Source organism: Bos mutus, chromosome X (genome assembly GCF_027580195.1).
Source record: "Bos mutus isolate GX-2022 chromosome X, NWIPB_WYAK_1.1, whole genome shotgun sequence".
Lineage (NCBI taxonomy): Eukaryota > Metazoa > Chordata > Mammalia > Artiodactyla > Bovidae > Bos > Bos mutus.
In genome coordinates this window covers 250,164-268,133 of record NC_091646.1, presented here as the reverse complement: position 1 = coordinate 268,133, position 17,970 = coordinate 250,164, and the positions used below count along the sequence as shown (strand labels likewise).

General features: G+C 45.4%; 1 protein-coding gene across 3 annotated transcripts in view; it reads left to right on the top strand.

Annotated features, from left to right (window-relative positions):
• The first annotated feature begins 8,482 nt into the window (after positions 1–8,482).
• Positions 8,483–17,970, top strand: part of LAMP2 (lysosomal associated membrane protein 2) — a 36,219-nt gene continuing 26,731 nt past the window's right edge. Inside the window, exon 1 of one of the 3 annotated variants that reach the window (XM_070366213.1) lies at positions 8,483–8,676. In XM_070366213.1, the coding sequence (XP_070222314.1) occupies positions 8,613–8,676 (64 nt within the window). In that variant the 5' untranslated portion in view covers positions 8,483–8,612. The remainder of the gene's footprint in view (positions 8,677–17,970) is intronic. The other 2 variants (XM_005891529.3, XM_005891530.3) reach the window with 2 other exon arrangements.

Sequence of the window (17,970 nt, the reverse complement as noted above, 5' to 3'; positions counted from 1 at the left end):
GGTCCCAGAAACTAGGACTTTAGACTTTTATAGCTGAGAGTGATCATGGTGATTTTCCAGTCCAATGTTTCCTGTAAATTTTTTAGCCAGGGAGCCCTTTGTTCAAAAGTTTCCCACAAATTCCACCATCTAAAAGAGAAAACTGGAGCCATTCCTGTTGGTGTGGGTAGGACATCCAGCATGCCTACTCTGAGATATGTCCTCTGAGCCTGTGGACTCCCTGGAACGCACTTTGGGAAACTCTGTTGTTGTTCAAACCCTAAGCAGCAGAGGAAAGTGTGATTAAGTGGGCCAAAGAGATAAGGTGCCTGAACAGGCCACAGAACGAGTAGCGGCCAAACTGGGCTCAGGAAGCAGCTTTCCTGGGTTTTATGTTGAGGAGCATGAGCGAGTATTAGGTACTAGCCCTGTGCTGGATGCCTCTAGATGGTCAGTATCACCATTCTGGTTCGCAGGGCTTCAGGTGGATATGCCTACCCCTGGAAGCCATCCTGGCTCACAGAAATCACTAAGTCTGGGGAGAAAGGGTGGGGAAATACGGATGGAAGGAAACGGATGAAATCAAGTGAAGTGAACTCATTTTTCTTGACTCCTATTACATCCCTAATGAAGGAGTTGGCCAGATGGACTGTTCCTCAAAGCCCATTGTAAAAGCAGCAAGGACTTCAATGAACAGTCAGCCAGAAAAAGGAATAAATAACATCTGGAAGGGTGAAGTTGCGGAGGGGTGGGTGGTGGGATGAATCGGGAGATTGGAACGGACATATATACACAACTATGTATAAAACATTGGCTTCCCTAGTGGCGCAGACGGTAAAGAATCTGCCTACAATGCAAGAGACCTGGGTTCGATCCCTGGGTGGGGAAGATCCCCTGGAGAAGGGAATGGCAATCCATTCCAGTATTCTTGCCTAGAGAATTCCATGGACAGACCATGGGGTCACAAAGAGTCAGACATGATTGAGTGACTAACACACACATGTATAAAACAGACAACAAGAACCTACTGTAAAAGAAAAAAAAAAGAACCTACTGTATAGCACAGGGAACTCTACTCAATGCTCTGTGGTGACCTAAATGGGAAGGAAATGTAAAAAAAGAGGGGGTATATATATACTTATAGCTGATTCACTTTGCTGTATAGCAGAAACTAACACAGCATTGTAAGGCAACTATGCTCCAATAAAAATTAATAATAAAAAAAGAATGAAGTTGCTAGGAAACTTACATATTTCAATTCACAAGAGTGCTAAAGTCTCCATGTAATAAATTCTGGAACTGAACAGGGCCCTCAGCATTTTCCTGGCCTTTCTCACTGACATGAAAATTTAACGAAGGGGGCCTTTTAGAGCACAGAGTTTGAGCCAACGGAGAATAGAGCACTAGGCAAGAAATACAGAGCTAAGACTTCTTCTCTCAGCTCTGCTGCCTATTTGGCCAAGTAACTCGACCTCCCTGGGCAAAATGAAGGGGTTGAAGCAGACAAGAACTCTTATGATTTTAAATGACTGTCGTTCACCATCAGGAGCCTGCAGTTTGGGGCTGCCATCTTATGCCAAAGAGCTGGCAGCAGCCTTCTCGGTTACACTTGAAGCCCCAGGTGACTGTCACCATCAACAGTGTCATAACAGAGGGGGGTGGTAAGAATCTCTGGTTCTGAACCCTCTCCTCCAAACCCTGACTGCAAAGGAAGGGAGTGAGATGACATGATTGCTTGAGCAGCACACCATCTCACAGTTCCATGGGTCCTGATGTTCTGGGTTCCCTCTCCTTCATAATCTACTGAGTGCAAAGAGAATCTGGAGATTCCAGTGAAGAGCTAAGCGAGGAATGTATGAGTGTGCGTGTGAGAAAGAGAGAGAGACTCAGATAAAAAAGAGAGTGCGACATAGAGACATATAGACAAAGAGAAAATGAGAAAGTGGTAGAAGGGGAAGTAAGAAGTGAGTTCACAGTCAGCTGGCTGGCCTAGTGGAAAGAAGGCATGTATGTGGCCACTTTCCCTGACGTGATGCAGATGGAAGAAACTTGGGAAATACCCTGCTGGGGAGACCATTCCACCAGCTCACCACCTAGGTCCTGCGATCTCCAAAAGCCAGAGCCTATTCTTAGATCTGCCATTCATTTGTGAATTCAAAAAGCATTTACTGAGCACTTACTACGAACATAAGATTGGTGGAAAAAATGGCCATGTCTTCTGCCCTAAAGAAGCCTGAAGGCTCCTGTGGAGTCTAGGCCAGTGAACAGTCAATTAGAGTGTGCTGGATGTTATGATGAGGGAAGTGCAGGGTTTTAGGGAAGCAGTCAGTGGAACCCCCTTAATTCAGCCTTGACTGGTCAATGATTACTTGGGAGAGGCTCATGTCACCTGAAAGAGAAGCAGAAGCCAGACTAGTGTTGCAGGAGGTAGGAGGAGAAGGAATGTTCTAGGCAGAAGTCAGATCACAGGTTATTTAATTTTCTTCTTTGTATTTAGCGGTATGTCAGAAATGTTCTTCACTGGCTATGTGTTCATTTATATAGAAAGAATTTTAGGGACTTCCCTGGTGGTTCAGTGGCAAAGACTCCAGGATCCCCAGGCAGGGGGCCTGGGTTCCATCTGTGGTCAGAGATCTAGATCCCACATGCCACAGCTAAAGATCCTACATGCAGCAACCAAGACCTGGTGCAGCAAAATTAATAAATATTAAAAAAAAATTTAAATATGAAGGAAAGCAATGGCCCTCCCTCAAGCAGTGAGCACCACTGCCAAGTTCTTTAGGTCTGTGACACACTGGCGGAGAAAGGAATGCGACAATTGCTACCACTAATAACAGTGACAGCAGTGTTTGTTGAGTGCACTACACGTCCGCGTTTTCCCCGTACCTCATGCAATCCTTACCATAATCCTACGTGATAAATATTCCTATCATTACCTCCATTTTAGGGATGTGGGAACTGAGGCCCAGAGGTCACACAGTTAGTAAGTAGCAGAGGAAGGACTCAAATCGTGGCAGTCCAATGCTAGGGCCAGCACTCAACCACTACACTATCCCAGCCCTCTCTAAATAATGAAGGTGAGGAACACAAGAGACTGATTCGTATTTAAAGTTGGCCCTCTTCTAAGAAGCAACTTCCTGGCACCAGCTGAGTATGTTCCTTCTCCTCCAAGTCAGGAGCGGGTGTGTGAAGGGGAAGACCAGATGCACACAGAGCATGGACTGACCTTCCCAAGTTTGCATGATAATCTGATGGCTGAAAAGGGTGCCAAAAATCCACTTCAGCATCACAACGGTGGACCCCATTCCGCTCTGGCCACACTAGCAATGCTTAGCTCATGACAAGTTTCCACTTTGGAAAACAGCATAAAACTTAGGCTTATGAAAACACATAACCCTAAATGATTTATTCAAATTCCCTTATTATTCATGGTGGGCTTCCCTGGTAGCTCAGACGGTAAAGAATCTGCTTGCGGTGCAGGAGACCCAGGTTCAATCCCTGGGTTGGGAAGACCCCCTGGAGAAGGGAACAGCTACCACTCCAGTTTTGTGGCCTGGAGAATTCCATGGACTGTATAGTCCATGGGGTCGCAAAGAATCGGACGGGATTGAGAGACTTTCACTTTCTTGTGATGCAATTCCTATGCTAACCACAGGGTGGTGCTGCAGACAGATCTTGGGATTTGTTTGGGGGAACGGGTTTAACAATTTTTGGGTTTTTATAAATCGAGATACAGCTACACAGTGAAAGCTAATTAGAAGAATGAGGTCAAGATATATGACTTTTAAGGACCATCTTCAAAATATGCCACTAAGTGAGAAAAGCAAGTCACTAAACAATATGAAGAGTATGCTTGTAATTATGAAAAACTTAAAATGTAAATATATATGCAGGTACGTGCATCATTTTTTCCTGAGAGTTTAAAAAAATGGATTCTTACCAGTTATTACTTTGAGGAGTGGGGCTAGAGTCCAGGGGAAGGTGAAAGTGCACTTCTTTTCAGTTTTATAAGTTAAAAAATTATTTGATTTTTAAAAATGATTTGCACTCACTAATTTAAAAACCATTGTTACAAAAACAATCTGATTACTATAAAAATTGAAATACTGCAGGAGTTAACAGAAGTCCCTTCTCTTCCACCTTTAACCCCATTCCCCAGAGGACAGGTGACCTCTGTTTGGTTTCTGGATCAGCAGCATCAGAACCACATGAGAAGTTGCCAGAAATGCAGATTCTCAGGCCCCACCCCAGACTTGCTCGAACTCCACAGTGGGGCCCAGTAATCTGTGTTTTCAAAAGACTTTTTGGTGATTGTGATACACTCTCCAAGTTGAGAGCCATTAGCAGGAGAAGGCAATGGCACCCCACTCCAGTACTCTTGCCTGAAAAACCCCATGGACGGAGGAGCCTGGTGGGCTACAGTCCATGGGGTCGCTAAGAGTCGGACACGACTGAGCGACTTCACTTTCACTTTTCACTTTCATGCATTGGAGAAGGAAATGGCAAGCCACTCCAGTGTTCTTGCCTGGAGAATCCCAGGGACGGGGGAGCCTGGTGGGCTGCTGTCTATGGGGTCGCACGGAGTCAGACACGACTGAAGCGACTTAGCAGCAGCAGCAGCAGGTTAGACCAGCTCTTTGGCGGGCAGGTGGAGAAGAATGCTGCTGCAGAAACGAATAACTCCAATGGCCTGCTTCCACTCGCCCAGTGCATTTTAGGTTGAGGTTGGCAGCCCTTTGAGTCCACTGTGACCTCTCTGTTGGGGCTGAGTGATGACCATCTTGTCACAGTTTGGAGGGGAAAGGAAAAGAGGAGTGGAGTAGAAACTTAAAAAAAAAAAAAAGGGGGGGGGTAAGGAAAGGGGAAAAATGGCAGAGAAAGAATGCAAATAAAATAATTACATGATTTGGAGGCAAAAATATGTTGCCCGCCATTTCACTAAACAAAGAATGTCCCCCCCACCCCATCAAGCCATCAGCCACTGCAGTGCACCTGCCCGAAGGGATTCAGGATGGAGAAAAACAGGATACTGCTCCTAAATCCTTAAGATGCATATCTAAGGAATAATTTCAATGAGCCTAGATTCTTGCATCTTCCCATGCAGAGAAAAGCAGTAAAATCATTAACTTGAGATGTTTTCTGTGATTAGCAGTAATTTTTTTTGATGTTCAATTACTTGTTTCTTTTCCAGCAAAAACTCCTGGCTCCTGCCTTACCTCTTTGGAACAGTTCCTCAGCGCTATTTGAGAGGCTGTCTCATGGGCTATAGACCAGTAAGTTTCTCGAATAAAACCTAACTTTTAGACGGTGTTTTTCTTTAGTCAACAGATGGCAGGGAGATGAGATTAGAGCCTCAGGGCTGCTCATTCATTCATTTAATAAGCATTTATCATTTTTCTATTCTAAATCTATATATTGATGTTCATTTCCTCCCTCGGACCTATACATTTCATTGTCATCATTTACCAGATCTTAGAGGGTCATTGTCTCTTCCACCCTTCGGTGTGTTCACTTTTCGGGGAAGTGTTTACCAGCGATTCCTTGCTCTCAAAGCTGCTCAGAAAGAGTCAGAATCTACCTGGGGTGGTGTGGGGCTGGGGGTAGGGGTGGGGGAGGGGGACTGAGGAGTTTTGCGCAGGCAGGTGGGCACGGGGTCCCTTAAGAGAGGAAGTGCATGTGAAAGCGCTCCCTTTCCTGGCAACAACAATCAAGTCCACAGCTGGGAAGCTCAGATGCCAGGGGAATCTCATAAAGTTCTTCAAACCACCGACCCCAGTCCCACTTAGGAATCCGCCTCTCCTGCAGAAGAGTCAGGGGCAAGTTCCTTCAACTGGCTAGGTGATGGGAGACAGTGCAGAAAAAAGCGAGTAGTTCTCGCGGCATCTCCGAGCGCGGAGACATTCAACAACTGCGTTTGACTTGTTACATTAAATTAAGTTGTTAAATTAAACAAAGGTTTGAGAATTTTGAGCCTGTGTCTTCTGACAAAATAACCCAACCTTTACTCACCAATCCCCCACCCGCCATCCTCCAACAACAACAACAAAACACAAACACCGTTCTGTCTCCTGAAGAAGGCTGTCCCGGTCAAGAAACCAGCGTTTGTTTTGCGAGAATGGTGGTGATGGGGGCGGGGTGGGGGGTGGGTGGCGGATTTAGCTTGTAAGGCCGCTGATATCTCTCTCTGTTCCATTTTTTCATTTGATTGACATCTGCAAGAAGTTCAGTACAATTGGTTAAACGGAATTCTTGACTCAATGGGGCACTTTGTTTTCTTATATCTTATACAAATGAGCATTTACTTTCATAGAATCCTAGACTTGTAAAGCTGGGATTACCTGACAGTTCATCTCTGGCCGATTAATACTGTCTTGGGGAGTTCTAAGAAAAATACAGTGCCCAGGCCCCAGGCCTTATCTACTGAATCAGAGAATCTCAAGGGGTGGGACCGAGGGGCATCTCTAGTTTTTAAGCCCTACCAGTGATCCCAGAGTGCAGCCGGCGCTGAGAAACAGCTCTAGTCACACATTTCTATTTTATGGATGTAGAAGCTCAAAGAGATGAAGAGAAGGTCATGATGTCAGTCAGAGGTATCTCACGCCCAGCTCTTCTGAATGTCCGCCCAGTGTTCTTTCCACTATGCTGTTTTATCTCTTCTTAGCATTTCGCTGAACATGAAATTTAGGCAGTTTATAGTTGAGGAAGAAGGGACAGAGTCCCTTCATTAAGGATTGAGCCGGGTGGGGTGGGGGGCAGTATGCTTCCCTGGAGGTCCAGGGGTTAAGATTCCATGCTTCCACTGCAGGGCTCACGGGTTCGATACCTGGTCGGGGAACTAAGATTCTGCATGCCTGCATGCCATGTGGCACAGCCAAAATAAATAAATACAAATAATGGGGGGGGGGCGCACTTCTGAGCGCTCAACTCAGCTGCAGGTTATCCAGGACAGAGCTGCTTCCCAGCCTTATCAATGGGGCAGTCAGTTTCACTCATGACAGAACACATTCAGTGTTCTCACTTTCAGGAATTAATCACATTCAAGCGAAGGACAGTGGGGGAATAGATCTTAATATTGGAGCAGGGGTGGGTGTTAGGGTGAGAAGTCATAGGTCCTACTTGCTAAGCTGCTAAGTCGCTTCAGTCGTGTCCGACTCCGTGCGACCCCATAGACGGTAGCCCACCAGGCTCCCTGTCCCTGGGATTCTCCAGGCAAGAACACTGGAGTGGGTTGCCATTTCCTCCTCCAATGCATGAAAGTGAAAAGTGAAAGTGAAGTCGCTCAGTCGTGTCCGACTCTCAGCAATCCCATGGACTACAGCCTACCAGGCTCCTCAGTCCATGGGATTTTCCAGGCAAGAGTACTAGAGTGGGGTGCCATTGCCTTCTCCAGTCCTACTTAAGAAATAGTAAAAACTACCAACTTCCTCAGAAAAATACACATATGTAAATCTTGCCTGTAATTTTGGGGGATTCACAGACACCTATCCCCGACCCCTAGTTCATCCATTGGAACCAGATTAAGATCTCCTGGGACTAGATGATTTTGAAGCTCTATTTTCTGATACTTGAAATATAGTCTGGGAACCATAGGAATCAGAATCACTTGGAGTTCTTGTTAAAACAAAAGAACTGATTCCTAGGAGTGCCACAGACCTACTGTTTCAGAATCTCTGGGGAATGACGTGAGGATTCTGCATGTTTTTAAAAATCCCCAGATGACACTTTTGGAAACTAACATTTGAGAATCAACGCTTTGTCCCAATTTGAGATCTTTATAGTTTTTGAATGCTTTCATTTGTTGAAGAGTTTAGGTTTCATCTGTTCAATTGTCAACTATACCAAATAATGTGTTTAGAGTGAATTCTAATTAAAGAATATTTACATGTGTATAGATAGAGGAAAAACAGCTTGTTGGATGGACAGGTAGATAATGGTGTCTCTTTCTTTGTGCTCCGAATATGGATGATCCTTTCTTCCCTTGTCCTATTTCTCTCTTCCTCATTGTCTTTCTTTCTATATTTAAATAAGACTCTTCCTCTTTCTGAGTTCAGTTTCCCCATCTGAAAAACAGGGTGTTGTAACTAGGTGAACTTCAAGGCCTGCTCTGGCGTTCACTGACTCCATATCACCCTCTAGCTCCCTTGTCCTTTTAATGACATGAGCTGCATAGGCAACAGTGTTTGGAGAATAATCATTTTTTATTTCTGTAGGTATGACGTTGCAATACCTAGCAACCATTTTAACTCCAGCAAAAGTATTCTCAAGGAGTCAGAACTTAAATAATCTATACTATCTACACCCCCCAAAAAAGTTCGTCTCTCTTTAAAAACCTCAGAAAGGGCCGTCCGCGCGCATCTCTTAGGAGCATAAAAATGACTGTGAACCAAAAAGCCAGGGCGTGGTCACCCCGCCCACTGGGCCCAAGCGTCACCACCCCTAGGGCCGCTTTCAAGCGCGCTGATTGGCTGAGGGGAAGAAAGAGCCCCGCCCCTGGTCTTATGACCCGCGCTGAAAGCGCCGAGTCCTGGCTTTTGCAGCGTTGTGGTCGGTGGTCATCAGCCCTCCTATCAGGTTTCCGCGAGCCTTTTCCCTGCTGTCGCTGCTCTTGTCGCCGCCGCCTGCTCTCCGGGATCATGGTGTGCTTCCGCCTCGCCCCGGTTCCGGGCTCTGGGTTCCTTCTCCTCTGCCTCGTCCTGGGTGAGTTGTCAGGCCCTTCTGCTTAGTCCCTGATCCTGGGCCCGGGGCTCCCAGTTCAGAGGCAGTAACCTGAAAGACTGGTCCGGGGGGGAGGGGGTTGAGAGGCTGAACGACAGACACTGGGCGTTGGCGCTGGCCCGAGGTGATGAGCAGTGACCTAGCGAAGGCCCGACCGAGGGATGGCGAGGGACAAGGGCCCATGAGAATAAAAAAGAGCAAGGGGTCGGGGTGGACGCCGAGGGAGTAGGTAGGGAAGAGCAGCAGAGGTGGAAAGAGTAACTTGGGGGAGATGCTAAGGAGAGGTGAGCGTGGGAGGGCGGTACGTGCGGATTCTGGGGTGGCACGGACAATTAGAGTCCTGGTCCTAGGATCAAGGAAGAGTTTTGAAGATGGTGGGAACCTGTGGGGCGGGAGAGAAAACTGAGGAGGGAAGGGGACTGCCTGCGTGGAGAAGCTTGGGTTAAGGGGGGGGCGGGCAGATAGGGGGAGATTCTGAGGGGCAGTGAGAGGCTTGGTGGGGTAGAAGTTTAACGCTGTGGAGGAAGGGTGATTCAAGAGATCATAAATTGGGGTTTGGTACTTGGAGTGTTGATGGGGAAGGGGGAGCTAGGGTGGCTGGGGCAATTTCCAGACGAGAAAACTTGTACCCAACCTCTGGAGACTAAAAGGGATGAATACAAACTTCGGTGGGGAGTGAATATCTGACTTGGAGGTGCTGAGGACATAGTTGTTTATCTTTTTTTAAACCAGTTTTGTTACATCCTTCCAGCTAGACTGATTAAAAAAAGGTACCCATATATTGAGGTTTTCGGGGTGGTGTATCTGAGTCTTTTATGCTGCCACTTTGCGTTCAGAAGCTCCTTTTCTTCTCTCTCACACAACTGGCCTGTTACCGCCTGGTTTTCGGAGGAGAAGGAGGGCAGGTCATTTTCTAAGGATCGGGTTTTTGCTAGGTCCTGGCTGCTGGCGCTCTGAGCGCCCCGCGCCCCACCTCCACCCCCACCCCCACCCTTCCACCCGCAAGCTATAGGTCCCCGAGGCCTTTAAATACCTGAGAGGTGAACTTTGGCCAGAATGTTTCTTCCTGTCCTGATAAATTCTGAGCTTGTTACTACCTGACCCTTGCCATTTGTGACCTAATAAAAGACCGGAAGGCGCAGACTCAGGTGGGAATAGAGAAGAAATAGATACAGTAGGGGCCCGGGAGGGGCAGTGAGAGGCACACATTTTGTAATTCACATTTCAGTAGAAGAATGAAGTCAACACGTGGAATGGGGGATTCTCACCCAGGGGGCATTTAGCAATGTCTGGAGACATTTTGGGTTGTCATCACTGGGGATTGCTTTTGGCATCTAGTGGGAAGAGGCCAGTGGTGTGTCTAAACATCCCACAAGGCACAGGACAGCACTCCCCCACCCCCGCCCCCATAAAGAATTACCCATCTCAGAATGTCAGTAGTGCCAAAAGATGATGAATCTGGCTCCAGAGCCATGGAGTTGGAAGGGGTCTGGATCATCTAGTGATTCTTAAGGATCTTTGAGGGTGGAGTTAGGGGGAAGTTCCTGTCAGATGAAAACTATCTCAGACTGAAATTAAGATATTTGTCTTTTTCACACTTATCCTCTCCTCAGTACGGTGGAGTTTTCCAGAAGCTGTAGAATGTGTGATGACATCACCACTCTCATGGGTCTGATGTGTTTTAGTCCCTTTTTTAGTTTTAATTTGTAGTACAGCAAGTAGCAGTGGATATAAGTCACATAAACAAAGCCCTTTGAGGTCCTCAGTGGATAAGAGAGTAAAGGGGCCCTGATGCCAGAAGGGAATCTAGCTGTGCATTTAGTGCAGGAAAGCCTCTAGCCCTTTTGAAAGGGGCCGTGGAGCTTTGCTCAAATGTAATGTGCCGCCTTGACTCCCCTGTGAAGCACTTGGGGAGGCCAGATGACCCTGTGAGAGGATTGTTTACAGTGAGAAGCACCTTATCAGTGACTAGAACACATCTGACCAAGGCATCTGGTAATCAGTAGTTCTCTGCCAATTGGATCAGCACAAACAACACTTTTATTGTGCAGAGAAAGGGGGAAAAATTCATTGTCTTGTTGGCTTGCTTGTCATTTTTTTTCCTTTTAATGAAAGCTTTTTTGTGTGTTCTTTTTACAAAACCAGTGCTTGCTCATTGCAGAAAATAAACAGGCGAAAAGAAGCACATTAAAAAAACCATCAGCTCATCTGCTAGTTTGCCATTTATTGTTTGGGACTAACATCCTCTTGGAAGATTTTCAAACTCCTGTGTGTGTTTAAGAATTTAGCAATTCTTCAGTTGCTTGGTGGATTTTGCACCTTACCTTTATGTATCAAAATGGATACCAATAATAGTTTTTTGGAAAGTCAGTGAAGTATCTGCTGTGAAATTCAGGCTGTTCCTGAGCACTGCAGAGGGTCCCAGGGAGGAGGATTTGTTCCTGGATTTATGACCTTATGAACTGGTAGTGCACTGGTTTCACTTGGTAATTTTATAACTCTCTCCCAGCTCTACCAGGTAGCTCTTTAAAAATAGATGGCTTTAGAGTAAGTATAGAAAGGAATTCTTAGAGCCTGTGTGTTGGCCTTTTTCACAAAGATTAAATTATGCTAGTATTTATTGGAATGAATTAGACCTGCCTACTCTTGCCTGGAGAATCCCATGGACGGAGGAGCCTGGTGGGCTGAAGGCCATGGGGTCGCTAAGAGTTGGACATGACTGAGCGACTTCACTTTCACTTCTCACTTTCATGCATTGGAGAAGGAAATGGCAACCCACTCCAGCGTTCTTGCCTGGAGAATCCCAGGGACGGGGGAGCCTGGTGGGCTACTGTCTATGGGGTCGCACAGAGTCGGACACGACTGAAGCGACTCAGCAGCAGCAGCAGAGAGCGTCTGAAGAAAAGCTACCTAGAGGCGTTAGAGTAGTGGATGAAAAACTTTTCCTAGCATCATTGCTTATGTTTCCCCTGTGACATTATAGATTTCAGAGTTCTGTGGTTACTGATTCCCATAACTAATCTGACTTCTGGTTTTTATACGGTGGAGGCTATTCTGGGTGGGGGAAAACCTGATAGAAATTTCCCAAGTGTGTACTTCACTGGTAGAGCAGTCGCTCCTTCCCACAGTTGTTGATGGAAGCCACTAGGCGAAAGGTTCCTGCTCTCAGGGAGCTTGCCTCTTAGTGGGGGAAGACAGCCCCTCAGGTCAAGAACAGAATTGCAGAGTGCCATAAGCAGGTGAAGGCAATGAGGCAGGATATGAGGAAGAAGAAAGAGCCGGTAGGGAGGGAGTGGTGGGGTTGACCCTCTTTGACATTTGTGGTCAGAAGGCCTTCATTGTTGGGTGACATTTGAACAGAGACTTGAAGGAGGCCAGCCCACGTGACTTACTTGGAGGAATAGGAGTCAGTCTTATCTTGCCCAAATGCCTAGGTTGTTAGGCTAGCCTGTTTTCCACCCTTTTATTCCCCTTCCCCCTAGCCCCCCCACCTCACTAGGCAAATCTCTGTGGATTTATTTAGTCTCTGTGTGGAGACTGTCTGCTGTACCGTTAACTTCCCATTGCCTCCCTGGCACAGGGCCTGGGGGCACGGGGTTAACTCAGTAGGCTTTTGTTGAAGGTCTTCGTTGGTGAGCGCTGGGGAGACATCGGTGAACTAGATTAAGTTGGTTACCTTTTTCTTCTGTGAACCTTACATTGGGTTTTGCAAGATGGAGAACTTTAAGATCAGTGCTAAGCTGTACAGATGATTATAAACCAACTGATTAAAGTATAATCCCATATAATAATGCTGGTATCTTACCTGTTGTTCACTCGCTAAGTTGTGTCTGACTCTTTTTTTGACCCATGGATTGTAGCCTGCCAGGCTCCTCTGTCCAGGGGATTTCCAGATAAGAATGCTGGAGTGGGTTGCCATTTTTTCCTCCAGCTTCAGGGTATCTTTCCAACCCTGGGATTGAACACGTGTCTCCTGTGTTGGCAGGATTCTTTACCGCTAGGCCACCAGGGAAGCCCCATCTTACCTATATCCCTTCACATAAACCTAAACAGTAGTGAAGGTTCACCTGGGGAACCAGAACATCCTGGATGAGGAGAATAAATAAAATTTTCACAAAGAACCAGTTTCTCTCTCTCGGAGGTGATTGAAAAGTGAGATTTTTCTGTAGCCTTACCACTGATAACTTTGGTTCACTGTTCTTCTGAAACTATTCTGGTTTTAATAAAGATACTCGAAAGGACAGGCTTATTATTCATCTGTTGGTCATTGGTTATCACATCTGATAGGATATTCACGTATTTCCCGTGAGTGCAGCTTTCTTCCACTGGATCCTTGAGTGGAATTTGTGATGAAGGATTATTTCACAGCATTATAGCTGAATTCAGTGATCCTTGGTGCAAGAAGACTGCTCTTCCTCCTGTAGTGATGAAAGCATTTCGATCATAATTTCAGATTAAAGTGATCAGAGATCCTGTCAGCTCCAAAAGTGTACTTTATAAGTACTTGTTGGTATCCTGCCTTGCATTGAAAAAGAATTCTGGAGGTCTGCCCAACACCACTCAGCAATAAGCACTTTCCATTAGTTGAATGGAAATCTTTTATTTCCTTACCCACTCTCTGACCTTAAAACAATATTTCATAGCTTGAAATCTTTTTTTTTTTTTAATTTTTAAGAGATTTACCAGAAATCCAGAGTATCAGGAACTACCACGTGGTAATTGTTACTTACATTAGGAACTGAGGAACAGTTGATTTGACTTGGTTGACTCAACAAACCTATGAGTTGAAAACAAAGTGTAAATAGATACTGTATGCCTATGTCCTGGTTTTTTTTCGTGTTTTTGTTTTTAAGATCCTTTGCTCAACCTCATTCTGAATTGATATCAGAGTTTGAGGACAAGAGTCCATCACTTAATACAATGAAAGTAGACAAACTGAAAATTTGGGAAGGGATCCCTTTAGGTGCTGTGCTTCTTAGAAGGGAAAAAAAAAAACTTTTAAGTTGGAATCTCTTAACTTGCATGGCAAAGGTCTTTTCGCTCTGAAGGGCTCTCGTGCTTTCGAAGAATGTGTTAGAGAAATACACTGTACAATTCTTAGCAAGGTTGACTTGCCCAGAATGTCACAACCAGTGTTTAAATTGGACTGCCTGATTTGAATTCTAGCTCTTCAGCTCCAGTGATGGGTCTCTTTAATTGTCTCATTATACTATTGCCTCTTAGATAATTGTTTTTCATTGGTTTTGTTTTACTACTGTTATAATGTTCCCCCCCCACCCCCATATTGTTTACAAATGTATATTTTTCAACCACACTTTGGATCAAAAAGACTTAGGAAAACCTAGCCACATTTTGCTGTGTGTCATGCTTAGAGACCAGAGTTCTGAGTCCTAAAAGAACCTATAAATGATTTCTTTGGAAACAAGAGGATATTTGCATTTGGGAAAGTTGATTTTGCCTCTCCCCCCCAGCCCCTTTGGAGAGTAAACTTAGGTCTATAATTACACACTCCAGGATATATTCAGCTGTGTTTTTTAGTGTCATAAAGTCTTTGACAAAAATGGCTGGCTAGTCTAAAATCAGACACTTCGATAGGATGCAAGTGGCTTGCTGAAGATTTTTTTTAACCAAAATGTAAATGTTTCATCTATAAACTTCTGGGAAAAGCAGTATTCCTAGCTTAAATCCATGTCAAAATGTATTGTGGAAAAAACCGACATGGGGGTTGAGGGGAGTATCCAGAAGACTGATGGGTTGGGTTCATGATTTGGAAGAGGTGAAGGCTTAGACTTCCTGTAATTAGAGTAAGCTGTGTTCCAGGTCCTGATTGCATGGTATTTTCACCTGGATATAATCAATCAGTATTTATTGACAATGTAATATATTCAGCACTACTAGGGATGGGGGGAGATGGAAGTAATAGATATAGTCTCCCCTTCCCTGACACCTGTGATGGATGACATTCATAGAAAAGACACACTCCTAGGGGCTGTGCATAGATAAGATCATCTGCCTAAGGGAGAATATTAGAATTCAAATGAGTAGCAGAGACCTTATCAAAAGCGAATCTTGAATCTATTCGTGTATATCATTCATTCACGGTCTTTGGTACTTTTTTTATTAGCTAACAACTTATTTGCTGTATACTATAATTTACCCTGGCACCTCAGTTTCTTGTGAAGTTACAGTTGAAAACTGTTGTTTTGGAGCTTACAGTAATAGAGGAGACAGGATTAACAGGCATAAAATAAGTGAATAATTCAGGGTAGTATAAAATATATGGAAGTGTGGCAGTATGCACTATGACCGCTCCTTGAGGGCTGTTATAGTCAGGAAATCTTTAAGGAGAGAATGGTGGCTGAAAAACGGACAGCCTATCAGTCTGGGTTCTTAATTATAAACAACAGAAATTAAATCTCATCAATTTTTAAGCAGAAAAGGAATTTCTTAAAAAGATATTGGGACATGTGCATACACTTAGACCCTGCAGTTTCATTCCTAAACATACACCCAATAGACACACCACACACACCTGTGTTCACTGATGCGTCCATTTGTAAAAGAACCAAACTGGAAACTCTCCCAATGTCCATAAGCAGTAGCATAGACATGCAGTGGAGTACTGACCTAATGCAGGAAGGCTGTACATACAGAATTAGAAATGACAAACGGCAACTACGCTCAACACCGTGGGTGAATCTCGAAAGACATAATGTTGCATAAAAGAAGCCAGATACAACAGAAAGTATAGTGAATGATTTCATTTACATCAGGTTGAACAACAGGCAAAAGTAAACTGTGCTGTTTGTTAGAAGTCAGGTTGTTGGCTGCCCTTGGAAGGGAATTGGTAACTGGAAGGGGAAGCGAGGGAACTTTCGGGGGAGCACTTGGAATGTTCTGCGTCCTGACACAAGTGGGTTCAGTTTGTGAAAATGCTTCAAGCACTTGCAATCCCTTCTGTATGTATGCTGTATACACTTTTCGGTATGTATGTTACACATCACACATTAAAAAAAACTCACGTTGTAAGAAAGGTACAGTGGATTACTCAGAATTGAAGCCAAGTTCAGTGTCCCAACTCATGCCACTGAGCTGCACTGCCGCCGCCAGGCATTAAGCAGCAACATGCCCTGCTGGCTGGCCCCTGCGCATTTTCAGCTGTTACAGTGGGGGGAGGTGGGATTGGCCAGAAATTGGTTTTAAAAAAGGGCGGGGGTGTTGTAGATTTGGGGACAGCCAGAAATAGTGAAATCCCCTCCCAGGTAAACAAGTCTGTTTCAGATGGTAGGAACGGTGGAAGCCTGGGACAGAGGTTGACTGGAGCGCGGTAAATGGGTCCACTGGAACGAGTTCAGCCGGATTGCAGGGTGTGTTCTGGGAACACGGCCTTGAGAGAAGTTGAGGAATAGGGTGGGGCAAGATTAAAGATTACTTTGAAAGTCAGGCAGAGGAATTAAATTCTAGCATGGGTATTTTGGAGCCCGTAAAAGGTTTTGAACAAGACAGTATCCTGAGAGGAAGAGGCGTTTAAGGACCATGAATCTGACAGCACCTCTAGGGGCTGCTAGGACGCATCTGTAGTAAGTTAGGGGTATGCTGGTGGGTTTGGAGTAGAAACTAAAGGCAGAGATTGGATTTCAGAGGGAATTGGAAGGGAAAAAAATCAATAGGACTCAACAGAGAGAATGAAGGAGAAGCCAATTCCCCAAACCTTTTGAGCCTGAGTGTCTGGACAGGGTGCTGCCTTTCCTTTCAAGCCAGTGAGGCTGAGAAGTGGGGAACGAGTTTGGTGATGGACACAGAAGCGTGGTGTGCTGCAGTCCATGGGATCACAAAGAGTTGGACACAACTGAGCAGCTGACATCAAAACTAACATCAAAACAGCCTACCCACCTACCCAAGGGCCCAGCACATTCTGTTCTCTGACTTCACAACCCAGCACCCTGGGAGAACTGTGCTTTCAGAGGGCTTCTTCCACCCCCAGCTGCCCAGGGGCCACTTTTACTCAATGCCTGTGACCTCAAACTCGACAGTTCCAAAACATCCATCACCAACTCCTGGAGCTTGCTCCGACTCGATGGACATACAGATGGACTAACGTCCATCGAGTCGGTGATGCCGTCCAACCATCTCATCCTCTGTCGTTTTGATGTTAATGTAGCGGCAAATACAGACAAGTGCCTTTGCTTTCTGTTCCAGAGAGCCGAGTCCTCCACCCTTGATACTGATCCTTTGATACTGAGTGCCTTTTCACGTAGTTTTGTTTGCTACTCTGATTTCTTTGGAAAGAAAATGATTAACACGTGGCAGGCTTTTTTGGTTGTTTCTTTTGAATGTTTTGGTTTTTTTTTTAATGAGTTTATTCAGAATCAACAAAGAATTTTAAAAAGAATTTATTTTTGGCTGTCTGGGTCTTTTTTGCTTTGCGTGGGCTTCTCCAGTTGCAATGAGTGGGGGCTACTCTGCAGTTGCGGCGCTCGGGCTTCTCATTGTGGTGGCTTCTCTGGTTGCGGAGCACCGGTCCTAGGGCTTGCAGGCTTCCGTAATTGTGGCACACGGGCTTAGTGGTCCTGCAGCATGTGGGATCTTTCCAGACCAGGGACCAAACCCATGTCCCCTGCGTTGGCAGGCAGATTCTTAGCTGCTGCACCCCTAGGGAAGTCCTGGATACTTTGAAAAGAAGGAGAATGTGTTAAAATGGGGGACTTTAAACAGACCAAGAGAATGTGTATGGAAAGCAGGCTTCCAGCTGATCAGAATTCTGAGCTGCAGTTCTCACCACTACTGCAGGGTAGCCTTGGATCAGTGATGGTAGCTCCATTCCAGATTGTTCTGAGAAAAGAATGGCTGTAAAACCTACTTAGGCCTCACAGGTCTTTTGGAGCCTGTAGCCAGTACATTTAGGTATTGTCAGTGACCACGAGCTTAGGCGTATCAGATTCAGGCTTGGCGAGGCAGCTTGGTCTCCAGAGCATGACGCGGGCTTTGTGTACAGCTTGAAAGCTGTTGCTGAGGCACGCCTTCTTGGTATTCCTCTCGGGACTCGATTCTCTCTAGTTTAGAGCGTGTCCCCACTTGTAGGTGACGCTGGCATGCTTGGGTATCATTCAGGCTGTACAGCTATCTCAACAGGAAACAGTGCACCCCTTGGTGAGACAGTGAAGAAAATCCTTAGATGGTGGTCCCTCACTTATGCTGCTGGTGTGTTTTCTGGCATATTGTGTTTTGAGTCTTTGGGCTCTTCAATGTAATAGGTGATGTCCCCCATTTAACCTA